General features: G+C 45.8%; 1 protein-coding gene across 1 annotated transcript; it reads left to right on the top strand.

The window, feature by feature from the left end:
• The first annotated feature begins 1,887 nt into the window (after nt 1-1,887).
• LOC146355679 (zinc finger protein RFP-like) lies at nt 1,888-20,679 on the top strand. The gene is made up of 7 exons (XM_084830991.1): nt 1,888-2,353; nt 6,593-6,688; nt 7,013-7,243; nt 7,650-7,672; nt 8,011-8,126; nt 13,045-13,077; nt 16,270-20,679. The coding sequence occupies exons 1-7, from the start codon at nt 1,922-1,924 to the stop codon at nt 16,773-16,775; spliced, it is 1,437 nt and encodes a 478-aa protein (XP_084687117.1). The 5' UTR covers nt 1,888-1,921; the 3' UTR covers nt 16,776-20,679.
• Nucleotides 20,680-21,004: the final 325 nt, after the last annotated feature.

Below are 21,004 nucleotides of genomic sequence, written 5' to 3'. Positions count from 1 at the left end.
ATTGTCTGCTTATTGACTTGCTGTTGGATCACCCCTTAGATTAACCTGAGCCTGATAACATCCACAGCAGGACAGAAGCACAGCACTCACATTTCTCTGCCCCCCTTGCTTCCAGGAGCTGTTCCCTGCTTTACAACTGCTTCTACATTCCTTATGTCAGCCTCCCCCAATCTGGTGCCTTCAAGATATTTTAGACTACAACTCCCAGCATTCCTGGCCATTGGCCATGTGGGCTGGGGCTGATGGGAGTTGAAATCCAAAACATCTGGAGAGCACCCAGTTTGCGAAGGCTCCTTTATATGTTAGAACATTTGCCAGTCCTGCGAAGGAAAAAAAATATGGGCACTCTTGCATGATAAGCTCACTGAAGTCATAGCACCATTATTGTTGTTGTTGTTGTTCAGTCGTTCAGTCGTGTCCGACTCTTCGTGACCCCATGGACCATAGCACACCAGGCCTTCCTGTCCTGAGCTCTCTCTTGGAGCGTGCTCAAGTTCATATTCATTGCATCGGTGATGCTATCTAGCCATCTCATCCTCTGCCGTCCCCTTCTCCTTTTGCCTTCAGTCTTTCCCAGCATCAGGGTCTTTTCCAGAGAGTTTTCTCTTCGTATTAGGTGGCCAAAATATTGGAGCTTCAGCTTCAGTATCTGTCCTTCCAATGAGCACTCAGGGTTGATTTCCTTTAGGACTGACTGATTTGACCTCCTTGCAGTCCAGGGGACTCGTAAGAGCCTTCTCCAGCACCACAGTTCGAAAGCATCAATTCTTCGGCGCTCAGCCTTCCTTATAGTCCAGCTCTCACAGCCATACATTACTACTGGGAAAACCATAGCTTTGATTAGACGGACCTTTGTCGGTAGGGTGATGTCTCTGCTTCTTACTATGCTGTCTAGGTTTGCCATAGCTTTCCTCCCAAGGAGCAAGCATCTTTGAATTTCATGGCCACAGTCACCGTCTGCGGTGATCTTGGAGCCCAAGAAAGTAAAATCTGTCACTGCTTCCATTTCTTCCCCTTCTATATGCCAGGAAGTGATGGGGCCAGATGCCATGATCTTCGTTTTTTTAATGTTGAGTTTCAAACCAGCTTTTGCACTCTCCTCTTTCACCCTCAACAAGAGGCTCTTGAGATCCTCTTCGCTTTCTGCCATTAGGGTGGTATCGTCTGCATATCGGAGGTGTATAGGAATAAAACGGGAGTTTGCTTCTGCTCCCCTGATACCCTCATCACCTGCCACTCACCGGGGGGGGGGGTGTCAGTTGAGGGCCCCTGGGCTGGATTGCCCGTGGGGGTTTGGACTAGATGACCCTTGAGGTCCCTTCTAACGTCATGAGCACAGAGAACCGACTCCTAATTTCTAGGGCCCACACAGCCATATCTCATTCCCCTGGGCTGGACCATCTGCTCTGAAGTAGTGTCTGTTGTAGAGGGACAGGCATATGGAGTGGGTTCTGCCAGAAGTCCATTGCACTGACCTCTCCTGGGGCAGAAAGGGAAGGATTCCAGCACTTTTGCCTTCCCTGTCTATAGACTGGTTTTCCTACTGCTCTCCCTTTTTACCGTTCTTTATCCTTAAGGCAGACATAGACCGGGCAGCCTTTCAAGCTGAGGGCTCCTTCAAACAAAGGACCTCTGTCAAGTTGGATACATCGCTCCCCTAAGCGCTAGGAGGACCAATGATCAGACTGCGCAAGGCAGCTCCCTTCTTGCGATGTTTTGAACTCGAGACATTTTAAAAGGAACCCTCTGGAGAAGGCAAGCGCCCCAAGGCCCTCCTCGTAGTCTGTCTCCAGTTTCAGCGCTTCTAGCCAGAGGAGCGCCCCATCCTGCCTGCAGCTAAGCCCCGCCTGGGCGGGGAGAGAAGCAGGCAGCAGAAACGAAACTCGCCCTGCTTGTGTTGTTCCGGACTTTGCTTGGAGCCATGGCTGCCGGAAGCCCCAGGAAGAGGCTTAAAGACGAAGCGACTTGCTCGGTTTGCCTGGACTTCTTCACGGATCCGGTGATGCTAGATTGTGGGCACAACTTTTGCCAGGCCTGCATCCAGAGGTGCTGGGGCGATGATGCGCCCACAGATGGACCCAAAGACGTCGCCTGTCCTCAGTGCCGAGAGAGAGCGGAGCAGCGGAGCCTGAAGCCCAACCGGCAGCTGGCCAACGTGGCTGAGATCGCCAAGGAGCTGAGCGAGCAGCCGAAGCCGGAGGGAGGAGGGTGGAGAGTCTGCGAGCGGCACCAGGAGCCGCTGAAGCTCTTCTGCAGGGACGACGAAGCCCCCATCTGCGTGGTGTGCGACAGGGCCAAGGAGCACCGAGCCCACCGCGTGGTTCCCGTGCAGGAGGCTGCCCAGGAGTACAAGGTCAGGAGGGCCCCCTCGCGTGGAAGGGGGACTGTTTTGAGAGGTGCCAGGGCCGGGGGCGGAGCGACTGCTGAGGGTGGGGGGGGGTCACGGGGGGACCGAACTGCCCCAGCCCCGAAGCGGGAAAGCTGCAAGATTTACTTGAAGGACGTAGCTGCATTAAGGCTTCCGGCAGAGGGGCAGATTCCTCAGATTCTCAGCTTTCGTTTTTTTAAAAACAAAGCAAGCACGTCTCTAGCCCTTGTTGTTGTTGTTGTTCAGTCGTTCAGTCGTGTCCGACTCTTCGTGACCCCATGGACCATAGCACGCCAGGCCTTCCTGTCCTGCGCTCTCTCCCGGAGCGTGCTCAAGTCCATATTCATTGCATCCGTGATGCTATCTAGCCATCTCATCCTCTGCCGTCCCCTTCTCCTTTTGCCTTCAGTCTTTCCCAGCATCAGGGCCTTTTCCAGTGAGTTTTCTCTTCGCATTAGGTGGCCAAAATATTTCAGCTTCAGTATCTGTCCTTCCAATGAGCACTCAGGGTTGATTTCCTTCAGGATTGACTGATTTGACCTCCTTGCAGTCCAGGGGACTCGTAAGAGTCTTCTCCAGCACCACAGTTCGAAAGCATCAATTCTTCGGTGCTCAGCCTTCCTTACAGTCCAGCTCTCACAGCCATACATTACTACTGGGAAAACCATAGCTTTGATTAGACGGACTTTTGTCGGCAAGGTGATGTCTCTGCTTCTTATGAGGCAAAATCTGCAGCTGCTATTCTGCCCGTTTGTTTTGTAAGCAAAAACAACCCATTCCCACATTTCAGTGTTTTTAGCCAGTGGATGACATCATAGCAACAGTTAGGACTCCCACTGGCTTCCTGGTTCATTGTTGAGCCTTTGTTGGGGATCTTCCTTGGTGGGAATCATAGAATAGTAGGGTTGGAAGGGGCCTACAAGGCCATCGAATCCAACCCCCTGCTCAAGGCAGGAATCCAAGTCAGAGCATCCCTGACAGATGGCTGTCCAGCCTCGTCTTGAAGGCCTCCAGTGTGGGAGAGCCCACCACCTCCCTAGGGAATTGGTTCCATCGTGGTATTGCTCTAACAGTCAGGAAGTTTTTCTTGATGCTCAGCCAGATCTGGCTTCCTGTAACTTGTGACTGCTGCTCCAAAAAAACAATGTAGAAAACCAAGGTATCAGCATAGCAGAGATTGTACGGGAGTGTTTCTACCCAAACTCAAAAGGCAGCAGCAAATGCAGGAGTTCATGTTCTCTTCTCTTCGTTGTTGTTGTTGTTGTTGTTGTTGTTCAGTCGTTCAGTCGTGTCCGACTCTTTGTGACCCCATGGACCAGAGCACGCTAGGTCTTCCTGTCCTCCGCTCTCTCCTGGAGCATGCTCAAGTTCATATTCATTGCATCGGTGATGCTATCTAGCCATCTCATCCTCTGCCGTCCCCTTCTCCTTTTGCCTTCAGTCTTTCCCAGCATCAGAGTCTTTTCCAGGGAGTTTTCTCTTCGCATTAGGTGGCCAAAATATTTGAGCTTCAGCTTCAGGATCTGTCCTTCCAATGAGCACTCAGGGTTGATTTCCTTTAGGATGGACTGATTGGACCTCCTTGCAGTCCATGGGACTCGTAAGAGTCTTCTCCAGCACCACAGTTCAAAAGCATCAATTCTTCGGCGCTCAGCCTTCCTTATAGTCCAGCTGTCACAGCCATACGTTACTACTGGGAAAACCATAGCTTTGATTAGACGGACCTTTGTCGGCAAGGTGATGTCTCTGCTTCTTACTATGCTGTCTAGGTTTGCCATAGCTTTCCTCCCAAGGAGCAAGCGTCTTTTAATTTCATGGCTACAGTCACCGTCTGTGGTGATCTTGGAGCCCAAGAAAGTAAAATCTGTCACTGCTTCCATTTCTTCCCCTTCTATATGCCAGGAAGTGATGGGGCCAGATGCCATGATCTTCGTTTTTTTAATGTCTTCTCTTCATTATAAATGTACAAAATAACTAAGCATCACACCTTACAAAAAAGTCACAGATACAGAATAGAACATACAGACTGGATGCCCAAGTGACTAAACAGCTAATGGTCACCAAGCATCCTAAATCTTCCTAATTTCCCCTTTTTATTTATTTATTTATTTAGTTTGTTTATTTGATTTGTATCCTGCCATTCTACTAAAAGAAAGCACCCAAGGCAGTTTACAGGCACAATTAAAATTGATTTAGAGCGCAATTGTATGCATGTTTAGACAGAAGAAAGTCCTACAACTCCCAGCATTCCATAGACAGCTATGCTGGCTGGGGAATGCTGGGAGTTTTACGACTTTCTTCTGTCTAAACATGCATAGGATTGCACCTCAAAACAATACATTAAAATACAATAGATACAACAATTACAGAATTTTTAAAAAATAACAGCAGCCAACCCAACAGACTAATGTACAGGCCAAAGGCCTTCTTGAATAAAGCAGTCTTTGCCTGGTGGCGGAAGGACAGCAAGGAGGGAGCGAACCTATCCTCCCTTGGGAGGGAGTTCCACAGCCTGGGAGCAGCCACCGAAAAGGCCTTCTTGGGCGACCTCCAAATGCGCCTCTGAAGGCAGCGGTCTCAAACAGATATTTCACAATACATACATAACAATCCAGCGTCGATATAAAAATGCACACTAATGCAAAAGCTCTGTATTTATTAACGTACAAATTAAATTGTCGTTTCATATAAGGCATCTAAAGTTGTTGAAATTTTTGTTTTTGTTGTCTGTCCTCACACAGGTGAACAAATTCTATTAATTTAACCATAGGAGCAGTGTACATACTCATCCATTCCTTTAATGGAGAAGTGCTGGCTAATCTCCATTTAGCAGCTATGACTAATTTTGCAGCTATTAAAAGATTTCCTACCAATTTCACATGCTCATTTATTACAACATGATTAAGATACCCAAGCAAGATATAAACAGAGTTCATATATACAGGATATCCAATCATTCAGTTCAACTGAGCTATAACTTTTCCCCATAAATTTCTGATTTTATTTTTTTTTACAAGTCCACTGTGTGTGAACGAATTCTATACTGGTTTCTGCACATTGCAACAAGCACTACTACTATTTCCCAAATTAATTGCTCCAGAGCTGCTCCAAGCAAAGGCTTTGGCAACAATAAGGGCACACCATTCACACACATGCGTGAACTCTTCCTCCCTCCCAGACTCATGCAATTATTCCAATTTTTAGAAGGTCCAACTAAAGACAAGCAACCAGCAATGATCCATGAGAAACAGGAAGGAAAAATGGCCATGGCAGGGCAACAAAAGAAAACCAGCCAATCCCACAATCTCATCATATTTTGATTGGCTGTCTGGCTTCCTAGCCCAGCTGCTGTCTACTTTTTTGAACACTTTTAAATGGCCACAGCCTGGGAGCTGCCTAGGAGTGGACTACAAGCTGAGCAGGTCATACCCCTCCCCACAATATTAACTGTGCCTCTTGGATCAAGGGCCTTGCAGGGGTGAAGGGAGCAAGGGAAAGAACTGAGGGTTTCAGCTGTGGGTGGAAAGGCGTTGTCCAGATACCAGATCTCCACATTGAGAAGAGATCTGACCTGCATTTTTGGCTAGAGAGCCGATTGCGGCTGTCTAGCCATGGGAGGGCTGAGCGGGGGAGGAGGCTGCTGTACGACACATTGGATGTGTCGTACAGGCATTTCCGCTCCCCCCGCCCCGGAACATCCCCCGGAACGCCCCTTTTTGGCCACTCCCGCTCCTCTTGCGAGCGCGGAGAACAGGGCTGTTCCGCGCTGCCTCATTATAGAGCCACTAGATGGCGCTGTGCTGTAGCTCCTCTTATTGCCTGTTTTCCTCTTTTCACGGAGGGAACTCAAGCGGAACCCAAGCATGGTAATTTGATAGCTCATTATCTCCGATCTTTTAAAAACGGACTAAAGGTCATTTAGTGCGGGAGACACCCTGGAGGTTGACAATGTCATCTAAAGGACCCACAAACGTCCATGAACTTCCAAATCTCAATAGCAGGATAAAAGCTCCATATGAAGAAGCCCTGGGTTTATCACTCACTGAGATGGTGAAGGAGAAAGGCCCATTTTAAATATGCGATTTTAGGCTGGTGTAGAGATGCTCCCAGGCTCCATTTGGTTGTAAACTTGCCTGTCTTTATTTCTTAGAAGCATATTAAATATATTTATAGTTACTAAATCTCTACAGAGGAACCAAACTGGGATTTTCGTTTTCTCTCCAGGATCGGATCTGTATCTCACTGGAGACTCTGAGGAAGGAGAAAGCAAAAATTCTGGCAGACAAAGCAGACACAGAAACGGAAAGCCAAAACCTGTTTGTAAGTGTCATTGTTGCTGGAAAGTGAAAGAAAAAATATGTGGCAAAAGTGAATCGTAAATGTAGAAGAGTATAAGGCCAAAAGGCTGCCCTGCTCCTCAGACATTTTATCATTTGAAATGGTCTGATCTGATCTTAAAATGTTCATGAAATGCCATGCTAAGGGTCAGACTTTGTAAGCCCTTTGAAAACTTTCCCTGGCTAATGTTGATAGAATCTCTTTGAAAAGTCCAGAAGTGTCATTTGTATGCGAATCTCTTCACCTAACTTTTAACCTGCAGAAACTCATTATATTCCCGATATTTTTTTCATCTGCTTGTTGTAGAAGCAAATGGAAGCAGAGAGGGAAAAGGCAGTGGTTCAGTTCCAAGAGCTACACCACTTTCTGGAAGAACAAGAGAAACTTTTCCTGGCCCAGATGGAAGAGGTGGAGAAGGAAATTGCAAGGAAAAAGGAGGAGCACATGGTCAGAATCTCAGCGGATCTCTTTTCTCTGGAAAGGATGATGCAGGAAATGGAGGAGAAGTGTCAACAGACAGTGAGTGAACTCCTGCAGGTAAGATGGCAAAAACAGCCAAGGTTTCTCTTTGTGGGAATACTGGTTCTGAACCTTTTGTGTGCTTTTTTCACTTACACAAGATGTGGAGAGGCCCAATTCATGTTGCAGGTAACTGGGTTTGTTATGTCCATATAAAAGAGGAACAGGATAGCGTATTCACCGTATCTTGGGCTATTCTGAACTAGAAGGTTGCTTCTACACTAGCCATTTAATCTGGAATTGCGATCCTTCATTCACTAAATTTTTATGGAGAATCCAAACACTGTCGTTCTCAGCCTAGACTGCTCAGCGTTGCACTGATATGGCTTCACTTTGCCTGTGGAATGTATTATGTCAATGATTTCATACACATAGTGGCAAGCACTGAGTTCCCTCTTCTTTTTTTTTCTCTTGTTCCCTCTAGGGTATTGGAAGCACCTTGAAGAGGTAAGTGGATCTCACTCATTTTGCTTCATATTTCATGATACTAAGAAGGCTCAGGATAGCAGGACTACACCCCAGGGAAGAATGCTGGAGGGTGTGAAGTCCACCGTATCACAGATGAAAACAGCAACATCTAAAAAAAATTGTGATAACTCTGTACAAAGGATAATTACTTCCTCCTTTGTGTTGCACATTGTTCAAGATCCTTCTTGCTTGCTGTACTATTTATTCATTTAGAAAAAGAATACCCAAAGGTGCTTGAAAATAACTTTCATATGATATACCTTTTGTGAATTGCAAATTGGACAGAGGTTGGCTTAACGTTTGTTTCTCTCCTCCAGGTGTGGGCAGAATAAGTTTGAGAATCCAGTGGCTTTCCTTCCAGAGCTGAAGTGGAGGATCTTGGACTTCTGTGATATAAATCTTTTTCTGGAGGGTTTCATGAAGCAGTTCAGAGGTGACCGAAAATGCATGCAAGGATCTTGTACTATGTACTGAATTGATCCAGATATCGGTGGGAAAGGTTCTACAAGGCCAGTTCTTACTGTTGGCAGAGGGGAACTGGAGTGCCATTTGTAACCATTGGTGCTTCCAAGTCCTCCATTGATTCACAGAGAAAGGGGTTGAACCAGCATCCAAAAGGAGTTGTGGGAGGGGGTAACCTGATTCTTCAAGGCATCTCTCCTTAGCGGCAGCACCTTCAGGGTCCCTTCAGGCCATCCCCCTTCTCTTTGCTGCCCTCTCTAACTGACTGTGACCAAAACAGAGCTATCAAAATTGGCCAGTGTGAATAGCTCCTGTTGCTTGAGAGTGGCATAGCTGGGCTTATCTAGAGAATGGCCTGAAGGTGACCAATATGCTTCAAGTCCACCCCTAAAGGCTTCTCTACCTGAGTGATTTATTGCATGCTTGTGATTGGCCACTCACAGAAGTTTGCGGGTCCTTTACATAATGTCATCAACCTCCAGGATGTCTCCCATGCTTTTCCCTGGTTATCCCGCTTTCAAGAAGATCGGAGATAAGCAGTAATAACATTAATGGCACCATATCTGCAGTGTCCCCTTCATGGATCACTGCCTTGTTGTGGCGAAGGGGCTTGCGTAACTCAGTGAAGCCATAAGCTATGCCGTGCAGGGCCACCCAAGACGGACAGGTCATGGCGGAGAGTTCTGACAAAATGTGGTCCACTGGAGAAGGAAATGGCAACCCACTCCAGTATTCTTGCCAAGAAAACCCCATGGAACGTATCACAAGGCTAAAAGAGATGACGCCGGAAGATGAGCCCCTCAGGTCGGAAGGTGTCCAATATACTACTGGGGAAGAGCAGAGGGTATTTCCAAGTAGCGCCAGAAAGAGTGAAGCGGCTGGGCCAAAGCCGAAAGGACACTCAGCTGTGGATGTGTCTGGTGGTGAAAAGAAAATCCGATGCTGTAAAGAACAATATTGTTTAGGAACCTGGAATGTCAGATCAATGAATCAAGGTAAGCTGGAGGTGGTCAAACATGAGATGGCAAGATTGAACATCGACATCTTGGGAATCAGCGAACTAAAATGGACAGGTATGGGTGAATTTAATTCAGGTGACCATCATATCTACTACTGTGGGCAAGAATCCCTGAGAAGAAATGGAGTAGCACTCATAGTCAACAAAAGGGTGGGAAAAGCAGTACTGGGGTACAATCTTAAGAACGATAGAATGATCTCAGTACGAATCCAAGACAAACCATTCAACATCACAGTAATTCAAGTCTATGCCCCAACCACTGATGCCGAAGAAGCTGAGGTTGATCGGTTCTATGAAGACCTACAATGCCTTCTAGAACTAACACCAAAAAAAGATGTCCTCTTCATCATAGGGGATTGGAATGCTAAGTAGGAAGTCAAGAAATCACCGGGATAACAGGCAAGCATGGCCTTGGTGTACAAAATGAAGCAGGACAAAGGCTAATAGAGTTTTGCCAAGAGAACACGCTGATCATAGCAAACACTCTTTTCCAACAGCACAAGAGGCAACACTACACATGGACATCACCAGATGGTCAATATCGAAATCAGATTGATTATGTCCTTTGCAGTCAAAGATGGAGAAGCTCTATACAGTCAGTAAAAACAAGACCTGGAGCTGACTGTGGCTCAGATCATGAGCTTCTTGTTGCAGAATTTCGGCTTAAATTGAAGAATGTAGGGAAAACCACTAAACCATTCAGGTATGACCTAAATCATATCCCTGATGAATATATAGTGGAGGTGAGGAATAGATTTCAGGTATTAGACCTGATAGACAGAGTGCCTGAGGAACTATGGACGGAGGTCCGAAACATTGTTCAGGAGGCAGCAACGAAATCCATCCCAAAGAAAAAGAAATACAAGAAAGCCAAGTGGCTATCTGATGAGGCTTTACAAGTAGCTGAGGATAGAAGGGAAGCGAAAAGCAAGGGAGAAAGGGGAAGATATATCCAACTGAATGCAGAGTTCCAGAGAATAGCAAGGAGAGACAAGAAGGCCTTCTTAAATGAACAATGCAAAGAAATCGAGGAAAACAACAGAATGGGAAAGACTAGAGATCTCTTCAAGAAAATTGGAGATCTCAAGGGAATGTTTTGTGCAAAGACGGGCATGATAAAGGACAAAGAAGGCAGGAACCTAACAGAAGCAGATGAGATTAAGAAGAGGTGGAAAGAATACACAGAAGAACTATACAGGAAAGATCTGAATGTCCCTGATAGCCATGATAGTGCGGTCACTGAACTTGAGCCGGACATCCTCGAGAGTGAAGTCAAGTGGGCCTTAGGAAGCATTACTAACAACAAAACTAGCGGAGATGACAGTATTCCAACTGAGGTACTTAAAATCCTAAAAGATGATGCTGTTAAAGTGCTGCATTCAATATGCCAACAAATTCGGAACACTCAACGATGGCCGCAAGACTGGAAAAGGTCAGTTCCAAAGAAGGGCAATGCCAAAGAGTGTTCAAACTACCGCACAATTGCGCTCATTTCACATGCCAGCAAGGTGATGCTCAAAATCCTACAAGCTAGGCTTTAGCAGTATGCGAACCGAGAACTACCGGAAGTACAAGCTGGGTTTCGAAGAGGCAGAGGAACTAGAGATCAAATCGCCAACGTTCGCTGGATCATGGAGAAAGCAAGAGAATTCCAGAAAAACGTCTATTTCTGCTTCATTGACTATGCTAAAGCCTTTGATTGTGTGGATCACAACAAACTGTGGCAAATTCTTAAAGTGATGGGAGTACCAGACCACCTTACCTGTCTCCTGAGAAACCTGTACGAGGGTCAAGAAGCAACAGTAAGAACCAGTCATGGAACAATCGAGTGGTTCAAAATTGGGAAAGGAGTACGACAAGGCTGCATATTGTCACCCTGCTTATTTAACTTATATGCAGAGTACATCATGAGAAATGCCGGGTTGGATGAATCACAGGTCGGAATTAAGATTGCCGGGAGAATTATCAACAACCTCCGATATGCAGATGATACCACCCTAATGGTAGAAAGCGAAGAGGATCTCAAGAGCCTCTTGTTGAGGGTGAAAGAGGAGAGTGCAAAAGCTGGTTTGAAACTCGACATTAAAAAAAGAAGATCATGGCATCTGGCCCCATCACTTCCTGGCATATAGAAGGGGAAGAAATGGAAGCAGTGACAGATTTTACTTTCTTGGGCTCCAAGATCACCTCAGACGGTTACTGCAGCCATGAAATTAAAAGACGCTTGCTCCTTGGGAGGAGAGCTATGGCAAACCTAGACAGCATAGTAAGAAGCAGAGACATCACCTTGCCGACAAAGGTCCGTCTAATCAAAGCTATGGTTTTCCCAGTAGTAATGTATGGCTGTGAGAGCTGGACTGTAAGGAAGGCTGAGCGCCGAAGAATTGATGCTTTCGAACTGTGGTGCTGGAGAAGACTCTTACGAGTCCCTTGGACTGCAAGGAGGTCAAATCAGTCCATCCTAAAGGAAATCAACCCTGACTGCTCATTGGAAGGACAGATCCTGAAGCTGAAGCTCCAATATTTTGGCCACCTAATGCGAAGAGAAAACTCTCTGGAAAAGACCCTGATGCTGGGAAAGACTGAGGGCAAAAGGAGAAGGGGATGACAGAGGATGAGATGGCTAGATAGCATCACGGATGCAATGAATATGAACTTGAGCACGCTCCGGGAGAGAGCGCAGGATAAGAAGGCCTGGCGTGCTATGGTCCATGGGGTCACGAAGAGTCGGACACGACTGAACGACTGAACAACAACAACAACAATCTGCAGTGTGTAAAGCTGGCATGGTGCTATAATTCAGCCACTAGATGGCACTGTTTCATTGAACATATAGAGCATTACCAAGAAAGGAAGCTTTCAATTCCACATCAAGTGCTTACTGTCTAAAAGAGCCTGTCATAATCCTGCAAAGAAAATGGAAGCAGAAAGACCTGGTAAAGTTGTGAGATTTTAGCCTCATGTAGAAATGCTCTGAAGCTAAGCATGTTTCAGTTGATTTAGCTGTGGGTGAAAATGTGAGCAACATTCGCTGACAAATGCAGTTGGACAAGCCCAAGGATGATATGGACAGACATGGCTCCCTTCTCTTCTTTCCATTTGGTTGGTCTACAGTCTCCCTTGCCTTTCTCACCAGCATTTCCATTAACTTCAGTGACTCTAGATTTCTATCGAAATCCAGGTTGCAAGTTCCGGGCATTGAGCCTAAATTCCAATTGTGCTTTTGAGAATTGATGTTGAGGGATATTTCGAAAGACACAGTCACAACTAAGTTTAGCTGAAGTGGGACTTGTCCCATTGAAAACAATGGAACACAGTAGCTGTGTTTAACTGAAGTTAATGGCTTCAATGAGACTTCATCATTACAAAGGTTTGGGCCCTTAAGCTGCAGTTCCTGGCATTTTTCCTGTGGAATCAGTCTGACGTTATTTAATGAGATTTATTTTTGAATAATCACATTTAGAATCAGGCAGTAAACCTTTAAAGCAATATTTTTTATTGTAAGCTTCTTGGATTTGATACTTTTGGCTTTTCATCATGAGGCTTTATCGTGCACTTGACATTCCCTACTCATGGTTGTTTATGGGATCCTTAGGCAATGTCATGACCCTCTAGTTTCACTTCTGTGTCTAACCAGCACTTTCAGTGGGTTTTTTTAGGGGAGGGAAAATGAGGCATTTAATTGTCAAAGCAAAAGAAAGCACAATTTCCTCTTGTGTATTTGCACTATTCCACTATACCTATTTGAAATAAGTTAAGATAGACACAATAAACATCAACTGATTGGGGGTGGGGTGGGGGATTGTTCCAAGATTTGCTATAAGCACTTCTGTGATGCTTAATTGACCCTCTATTCCCTTTCCTCCCTCAGACACTCTGATATCTGGACTTCAACTGCAGAAAGGTAAACTGTGGGGTTTGATGAAGTGCCAGATTTCATAGGAGTGATTTGGGGCTTGTCAGAAAGTTATCTGCTTGTATTTCATTGGATTCCACCAGTTCTGCCCTGGGGACCCTGGAACAATAAAAGAGATAACTATGAATAGCAGGAAAGGAGAGGAAACAGCTCTGTGCTTATCTGCCCATACCTTAACACACACACACACACACACACACACACACACTTATTCCCTTGACATAAGAACTGTCCACCTGGATCATGCAAAGGGTCCATCAAGTTCAGCATTATGTTTCCATCAGTGGTCACCTAGATGCATCTGGAAAGCCCACATGCAATGCATGAGGGTAATAGCCTAACTAACTTGTCTGTCCTCAGAGGTGATAGTAAATAGCCACTCACCTGGTTGTCCAGGTTGGCTAGGGATCTCCTCCAGGTGACAAGGGTATCTCCTTTTCTCTTAAGTCAACAAATCATTGCCATAAGGACATGGGTGCATGTTGGTGAACGGGATGTTTCTGGGCAAGTAACACTTCTGGGCTTGGGATGCAATCCTGTGGGTTGTGCCCTCGATGATCATAAGCCCCCAAACTCAGAGGCTTATGATCATCCTATGCACGGCGGCAGGAATTTTGGGGTGATCTTCGCCTCCCCATCCTCCCACCCTGCATTTTTCACTAGACAGGCTTTTCTGCCTGTCTAGAGAAGGCGTTTCGGAGGGGGAGGGAAGGAGGCTGGAGTGGCCTCAGGATAGCTGGAATCGTCGTCTCTCCAGTCTCCTCCTCTCCCTGCCTACTGAAAGGCCCCCTTTTCCGAGGTCCTGACCTTGTAGGCCAGCCAGTGTGGTTCTTTCCTTGCCGGCAGGGAGGGGGTCAAGTCTCCGATTCCCTCCTCCGAAGTTGGAGCACTGTTTCTGGCCTCAGAGCTAGGAATCCAAACTATCCTATGGCCCCTCAGATGCTGTCCAGGGTTGCTCCCACCATTGCTTGCAAATGAGCTACCATAGATCTTATGAGACCCTTAATCAATCAGTTTGTTTAGTTCTCCTTTAAAGTCACGAAAGGTTCGTCACTCATTATGGTATTGAATTCCATAAATGTGTGTTCTGTGAAAAAGGATGCCCCCCCACCACACACCACTTTCCTAAACCTACTGCCTATGAATTTAATTTGGAGACCATGTGTTCTAGTACATAGGAGAAAGAGAGAGAGAGTGGTTTCTCTCCTCCCAAGTGGTGTTCAGGACTAAATGCATATGTAGCTCATATGCATTTAAACAGCTGTAAGGTTACCTAAAAATAAATAAAATTGACAAAACATTTTAAAAGCAATTACAAAAACAGCCAGTGGCTCCCTGACAATGCTGTAAACTTGCAGCGCCTTCTTTTGCAGAGTTTATGCCAAGGTATTCAAAATGTACTTGTGTTTTGAAGGCAGCATCTGTCCTTTCAAGCAGCAAACCGTACTTGCATCCCTGCCATATTTAAAATGTTGGGCATTTCTACATGAGGTTTTTATCCTTCACTTTTACCCGAGCTTCTGCTTGCAGATTCTTTGCAGGATTAAAGCTCGGTTCCTTTACACGTGCTTTTTTTTCTGGAGGTTTTCTTTCTCTGCCTTTCTATATCTTTCATTGCATAGCCACTAGATGGCGCTGTGGTATAGCGGAATTGAGCAATTACATGCTATAAATATAATGCCATTCAGGAAAATACTGCACTTTCCTTGCTCTAAAAAATCCTGCTATGATGATTGCAAAGCATGGGAGAGGCCCTGGAAGTTGACAGCGTCATGTAAAGGACCCGCAAACTACTGTGAGTGAGCAGTCAAGAGCACACAATAAAAATCTCATGTAAAAGGCTCCTTAGGTCTGTCCTGAAATCTTTCAATATGCCTTGGACCAGGAAATTTGCAAATAATGGTATAGTGCTCGCAAGAAGCCTATTCCAAAGTCTCAATAAAATATGTTTGGGAGTGATCATAGGCAGTGCCTTTAACTGATGCTTAGATTCATAATCTGGTTCTTTGAAAAGCATCACTCTCAACAGGAGCAGACCTCATATTGTGGCATTCACACAGCCCCTGTGTGATCATTATTCAGTTACGATGGCTCCATATGCCTAACCCTGTTTTTGAAGGTATACCAGTTGGGAATAGCATAGCTTCTCCTCAGTTCGAAGAATTAATGCAACAACAGGAATTATACCAGCAAAGACATTAGCATAGGCACTTCTCTTCTATGATGAGAAGCATGGAGGGTAAGACCTACCCAAAATAAAGTTTTTTTTTTAAAGCAGGATTCAGATATCTTGCTTCCAAGATACTGCCTTGACAGAGCTGGATAATGGATCTGCAAAGGACATAATCAGGTGGCTGCCCTCTGCTCACCTGAACTGAGGCACCCTGAGGGCCTTTCTGCAGGAGGCATTTATTGTGTGCTTGTCATTCCCTACTCATGGTTGTTTATTGATTCTTTAGATGATGTTGTGACTCTTCAGTTTCTCTTCTGTGTCTAAAGAGCACTTTCAGTGAGTTTTTGTAGAGCAGGGGAAGTGTATTTAATTGAAAGAAAACACTTTTTTAACTTGTATATTTGCGTTATTCTGCTATACCACAGTGCCACCTAGAGGTTATGTAGCAGAAAAGCAGGAAAGAAAACACTCCTCGGGTAGTGCTTGGATCTCAGTTCTGCGACGAAACCAAAAGTACATACAATTAACCGCTGACTAACAGCCTCATGTAGAAAAGCTTCATTTCTCCCCTGGAAGTTGCAAGCCACCCATTCACACACAAGGGAATCCTATTCTCTCCTGCTTTCCTTGCTCTCCTTGCTTCCTCCACAACTTTCTCAGAAGAGCACAGAAACCTTTTTAAGGATGCCCTTGCTTTTGCTTCTTCTATGCTGTCTTGAATGGCAAAAAAAGCAGGATATAAATATATTAAATAGTGGAACCACGGGTCATGGTTTTGAGAACAATTTTTTTCCTGTCCTTGACTCACCTGTCTCCAGCATGCTCCCTATTCAAATGTAGTGAGGAGCGCTCAAATTCTGAATGCAGTACATGGAAATCCCATGCTTTTTAGGGGAAATATAATTGCTGTGATGTATGTTTAGACTCTGGCACCTAGCTGATTCTACATATTTTTCTTCTTCTCCTCTCATTTCTCCATTTTCCACCACCACCACCACCTCGAACAGCAAAAGTATCCCTGGATCTAGACACAGCACATTGCATACTCATCCTGTCTGATGATCGTAAGAGCGTGAGATGTGGAGACAAATGTCAAGATCTTCCCAAGAATCCTGAGAGATTTGACGCGCATTCTTTTGTGCTGGGATGTGAAGGTTTTGTAGCAGGCAGACACTTCTGGGAAGTCACGGTGGAAAATGAAGGGGAATGGGCTGTGGGTGTCACCACAAAGTCTGTGAAGAGAAAGGGCAACTTTGTTCAACGTTTTATGGAAGGGATCTGGGATCTGGGCAAGTGGAGTGGTGTGTTCAGGGCGAATGACGTCCCTCTGTCAGTGAGTGGGAAGGTCAGGAGAATCCGAGTGAGTCTGAACCATGAAGGGGGACGGGTGGCCTTTCACAATGCTGATACAGCAGCCCTGATCTTTGCATACTCAGGAGTCCCATTCTCTAAGGAGACCCTTCTCCCTTCCTTTTGGCTATCGAAAAAAGCCCACCTGACCCTCTCTCCTTAAGGCAGCCAAAGGTGGAGGGAGACTTAAACGAATCCACCTCAGTTCTGACACATGTTCCACCTTCTCCCCAGGTCGCAGGAACCTCCCCCACTCCATCTATTTGAGGAGAGGCCAAATTGGCTCGGCCTTGTGTCAGTCATAGGGATGTTGGAGAATTCCGCCACGGAATCCAGTGAGGCCGGATTCTTTAGAATCCGCCCCCCCCCAGAGTCCATGGTGGAACGGAGCCATCCCCCCCGCCACCCTGCAGAATCCCCCTGGGACAGAGCCTACCTGGCTCCGACAGCGGCTCCAGTGGCGACTTCAGGTCATCTTCCAGCTGCTGTTGGGCTGCGGCCGCTACGCCATTTGCGCCCCTGCTCTTTGCCGTAATAGGCTATGTAAGTATCTACACAGCGTATCACAGCTTGGCAGGGACGCAAATGGCGGCCGGCGTAGCGGCTGCCATTTGCAGCCGCAGCCCGGCAGCAGCCAGAAGTCCGGCTGCAGCCGGCCAGGCAGGATTCTGGGGGGAGGGACGGATCGCCTCCCCCCCGCCGTGGATGCCCCTCAGCGGAGCAAGGTAAGGGATTTGTACATCCCTAGTCAGTCAAGAGTCTACCACCTGCCTTTAAGCCAATTTCAAAGTGGCTTTAAAAAAGGGGGAGAGAGAGAGAGAGAATTAATAAAGCACCTGATGATAAAAAATTAACCAGGGGCCCATCTACATGGGAAATTTACTGTGGTGCTACTGTGTCTCACACACCAGCATAACACATGACGTAAACGCCATTCTGCATAAACTGCTGGTTTTCTTGCTGTAAAACCCGCCTTTTTTCAAAGTCCTTTTGTGAAGGAATTTCCGCGCACCGTGAATTGCCTGCGTTTTGGAACTCGGTGTGTGGTAAGCTTGTGGTGCTAACCTGGGGGGAGTAGGAGTGGCTTCAGTGCTGCGAGGAGGAGCGGGATGTTGTGTCAGGTAAGGGTGGACACAACAAGAATGGAAGGAGTTAACCCTTCCTGTCAGCCTCACCCTCCACTGACTGTGGCGGGCGGCGGTGGGGAGTGTACAGAGTTCTCTCCTTTGTCTTTTTTCTTTGTCTCAAGCAACAACTAGCTGGCATGGATATCTGCTCAGAAGTAAATCACATTCTCTTCAAAGAAGCTTACTCCTGAGAAAGTCAAGGTGTTGCTGACTTCTTTAATCTCTCGTTCTGACTTCTTATTTAAACTCTCCTTCAGAGGTGCCCATATTTTCTAATAAGATGAGTGGCCTCAAGGAACAGCTAGCTGAAAACAGCCCAGATAAACATGTCTACTCAGAAGTAAATCACATTGACTTCAATTTCATTTACTCAGCAAGGAAGGGAGGGGGATTGGGAATTGCTTTGCCTTTTGTCTTAAATTTCTGCTTATCCCTTGCAGTCCTGCACATAAATTTAATGACTGTTAAAATAAAAAAAGCACGCACACCCCCATTTGAGGAGAGGAGAGAGAAGATTTCTTTGCCTTTTCCTGCAGTCTCCTAACTCCCCCCACCCCCCGACACACACAGACACACCGCCCTGAGAGTTTTGGCTGGATGACCGGGCTGGTAGCCGCTTCCCAGTGTGGGGCTGATCTCTTGGCGAGTCCTAGGCTGGGTGGCAAAGGTCAGTAGCAGCAACCGGGAGCCACGCGTTCTGTTGATTGTGGATGGGTGCCATTTATAAGGTATACCACGGCACTTTGGGGCTTGGAACGGGCTGAGTCAACCTTGGCAGGCTGGAAGGAAGGAAGGAAGGAAGGAAGGAAGGAAGGAAGGAAGGAAAGAAAGAGAAAGAAAGAAAGAAAGGAAGGAAGGAAGGTTTCTCCTGAGGTTTGTCTGACGACAGCGGGTTTTCCCAAGGCATATGCCCCAATAGCTGGCAGTGTGTGCCACAGGAAGAGCAAATCCGAAATAATGAAAATCCAGTTTTAAACGGAATCACCTCAGAAAGCATCTCTGTGTAGATGGGGCCTAGATAATTATGTCAAGTGCATAGGGGTGGGGCAGGCACCCAGAAAAATGGACAGCATGCTTCCCACCTTCTCCCCCGTACTTTAGTCAGCTTTCACTCCAGAAGGAAATACAATAGGAGTGGGGAGCCAAGCTCACCCAATCTGTAGAGCAAAAATAATCCACGCCCACTCCTGTTTTTATGTACATCTATCTGTCTATCTATCCATACTACTTCACCAAGGTAGTCAGCTCTACCTTACAAGCCTTCCTACTGATATTCTTTAGTCTGGAGTGATTATTAATAAAATAAAATACAATGTATAGGTCCCTTGACAGATCAGCAAAGACTTACACAGGCCTCACACTGGAATGGTCAACAAAACATTTTTATTTATTACATTTCTATACCATTCAATAGCTGAAGCTCTCTGGGCAGTTCACAACAGGTAAGACCATAAAATACAACAATGTGATAAAACACAATGTGATAAAACCCTAATAATAACTAAAATAAAGCCTGGCTTTTTTCTACCTCTTGCAAAGTTCCCTCTTTCCCCTGTAGTTTTATAGTCTTAATACCATTACCTATTATAAGCAAAGGCAGAGCTAAAAATAGGTGTCAATACTGCTCTGGGGTTCTTGGGATTTGTAGTCTGGAGAACACCACGTTGGGGAAGGTTGCTGTACAAATTTTAAAAAGCAATCGAACAAGCTCACCAAAACCACATTTGTTGTTACTACTCAGGGAGGCTGCTGTGACATTCCAGGCAAAATTTCTATTGTAGGGATGGGGAACGTGTGGCCCTCCAGACGTTTTTGGACTACAACTTCGCTATGCTGGCTGGGGCTGATGGGAGTTGCAGTCCACGAACATCTGGTGGGCCACACTTTCCCTATCCTTGCCCTGTTGCAAAGAGGCCCAATTCACTTGTTTAACAAACAGAATTGCCACGACAAATCAGGAACCCCCAATGGAAGTCCCAATGTGAGCAATGGATCCTGAGTTTTGGAGGCAGGGGTAGCTGGGCAAAGGAAATGTTGTTCTAAATGGAGGGAATGCTCCCTTTTTGTGAATTATTGTGTTGAATTATTGAACACAGTGCTGAATTATTGAAGATAACCTGTATTTACTCTTTTTGTATAATGTATTTGAATATATTTTAGGGGAAGGTTGTAATGTTCCTGTCTTAAAAAAGCACACTGGCTTCTCCGAGCTTTTCTATACTAGATGTTGATTATGCCCTCGTTATTCATTACTCGTGGCTGTTTATAGGTTCTTTAGATGAGGTCATGACCCTCCAGTTTCACTTCTGTTTTTAAACAGCATTTTCATTTGAGTTTTTTTAGCGGAGGGAAAATGCAGTATTATTTGTGAAAGTGAAAGAAAACACCTTTTCCACTTGTGTAATTCCATTATTCTGTGATACCACAGTGCCACCTAGAGGTTATGTAGTGGAAAAGTGGAAAAGGAAACTGTTTGTGTTGTGCTCAGATCTCAATTCTGCAACGAAACCAAAAGTACAAAAGTGCAAATCAGCCTTGTGATGACAGGGTCTGCCTCAGAATGTGGTGGGCTCTCCTTCACTGGAGGTTTCTAAGCAGAGGCTGGATGGGAAACTGTCAGTGATGCTGTCGCAGAATTCCTGCATCGGAAGGAGGCTGGACTAGATGACCTTTGAGGACCCTTCCAACTCCATGATTCTATGACCACAGACCGCACACTCCAAATCTTTAGGGCCCAGGCAGCCATATTTCATTCCTCTGGGCTGGATCATCTGCTCTGAAGTAGTTTCTGTTGTGGAGGGGCTGGCATGGGATGGATTCTGACTTGAAGCTCTTTGCACTGAACAGAAAGTATTGCAGTACTTCTGTGTTCCCTGTGTATAAACTGGTTTATATAATAAATACACTGTCAAGAGTAGGTGCTTGCTTGCACCCCCATGATGAACTTGCATATTTCAAAGGTACGAATACTTGTCCAGTTTCCTCCCTGACCCAACCCAAACTCTTAGTTGTATCACCTCTCTTTTCCTTCTCTTTCCCATCCCCTTAAAAGGTAATTCCCAATTATTTCGGCTTTTCTCCTTGGCTTCAGGTCCTATAGGGCCAGCACCTGGAGAAAAGCTGAAGTTTTTTAAAATTTTTATTTTGCAATGTGCAGCCCCGCCTCTCAAAATCAGTGTGTAAGACAGTCTTCCCGAAGCTGGAATTCTCCAGATGTTTCAGACATCAGCCAGCCTGGCTAATAATCAGGAGTGCTGGGAGCTGT

This window comes from Heloderma suspectum, chromosome 2, assembly GCF_057233095.1.
Source record: "Heloderma suspectum isolate Gila_16-S chromosome 2, 16-S_ref, whole genome shotgun sequence".
NCBI classification, from domain to species: domain Eukaryota; kingdom Metazoa; phylum Chordata; class Lepidosauria; order Squamata; family Helodermatidae; genus Heloderma; species Heloderma suspectum.
The sequence above is the reverse complement of the archived record's forward strand: the minus strand, read 5'-3'. Positions and strand labels throughout refer to the sequence as shown.

Bases quoted from the DNA above. Each gene is read 5' to 3' on its own strand.
- LOC146355679 (XM_084830991.1), top strand. From the start codon at position 1,922: ATGGCTGCCGGAAGCCCCAGGAAGAGGCTTAAAGACGAAGCGACTTGC. The intron at 7,244-7,649 runs GTAAGATGGCAA...TGTTCCCTCTAG, and splicing joins CAGTGAGTGAACTCCTGCAG to GGTATTGGAAGCACCTTGAA. The intron at 7,673-8,010 runs GTAAGTGGATCT...TCTCTCCTCCAG, and splicing joins ATTGGAAGCACCTTGAAGAG to GTGTGGGCAGAATAAGTTTG.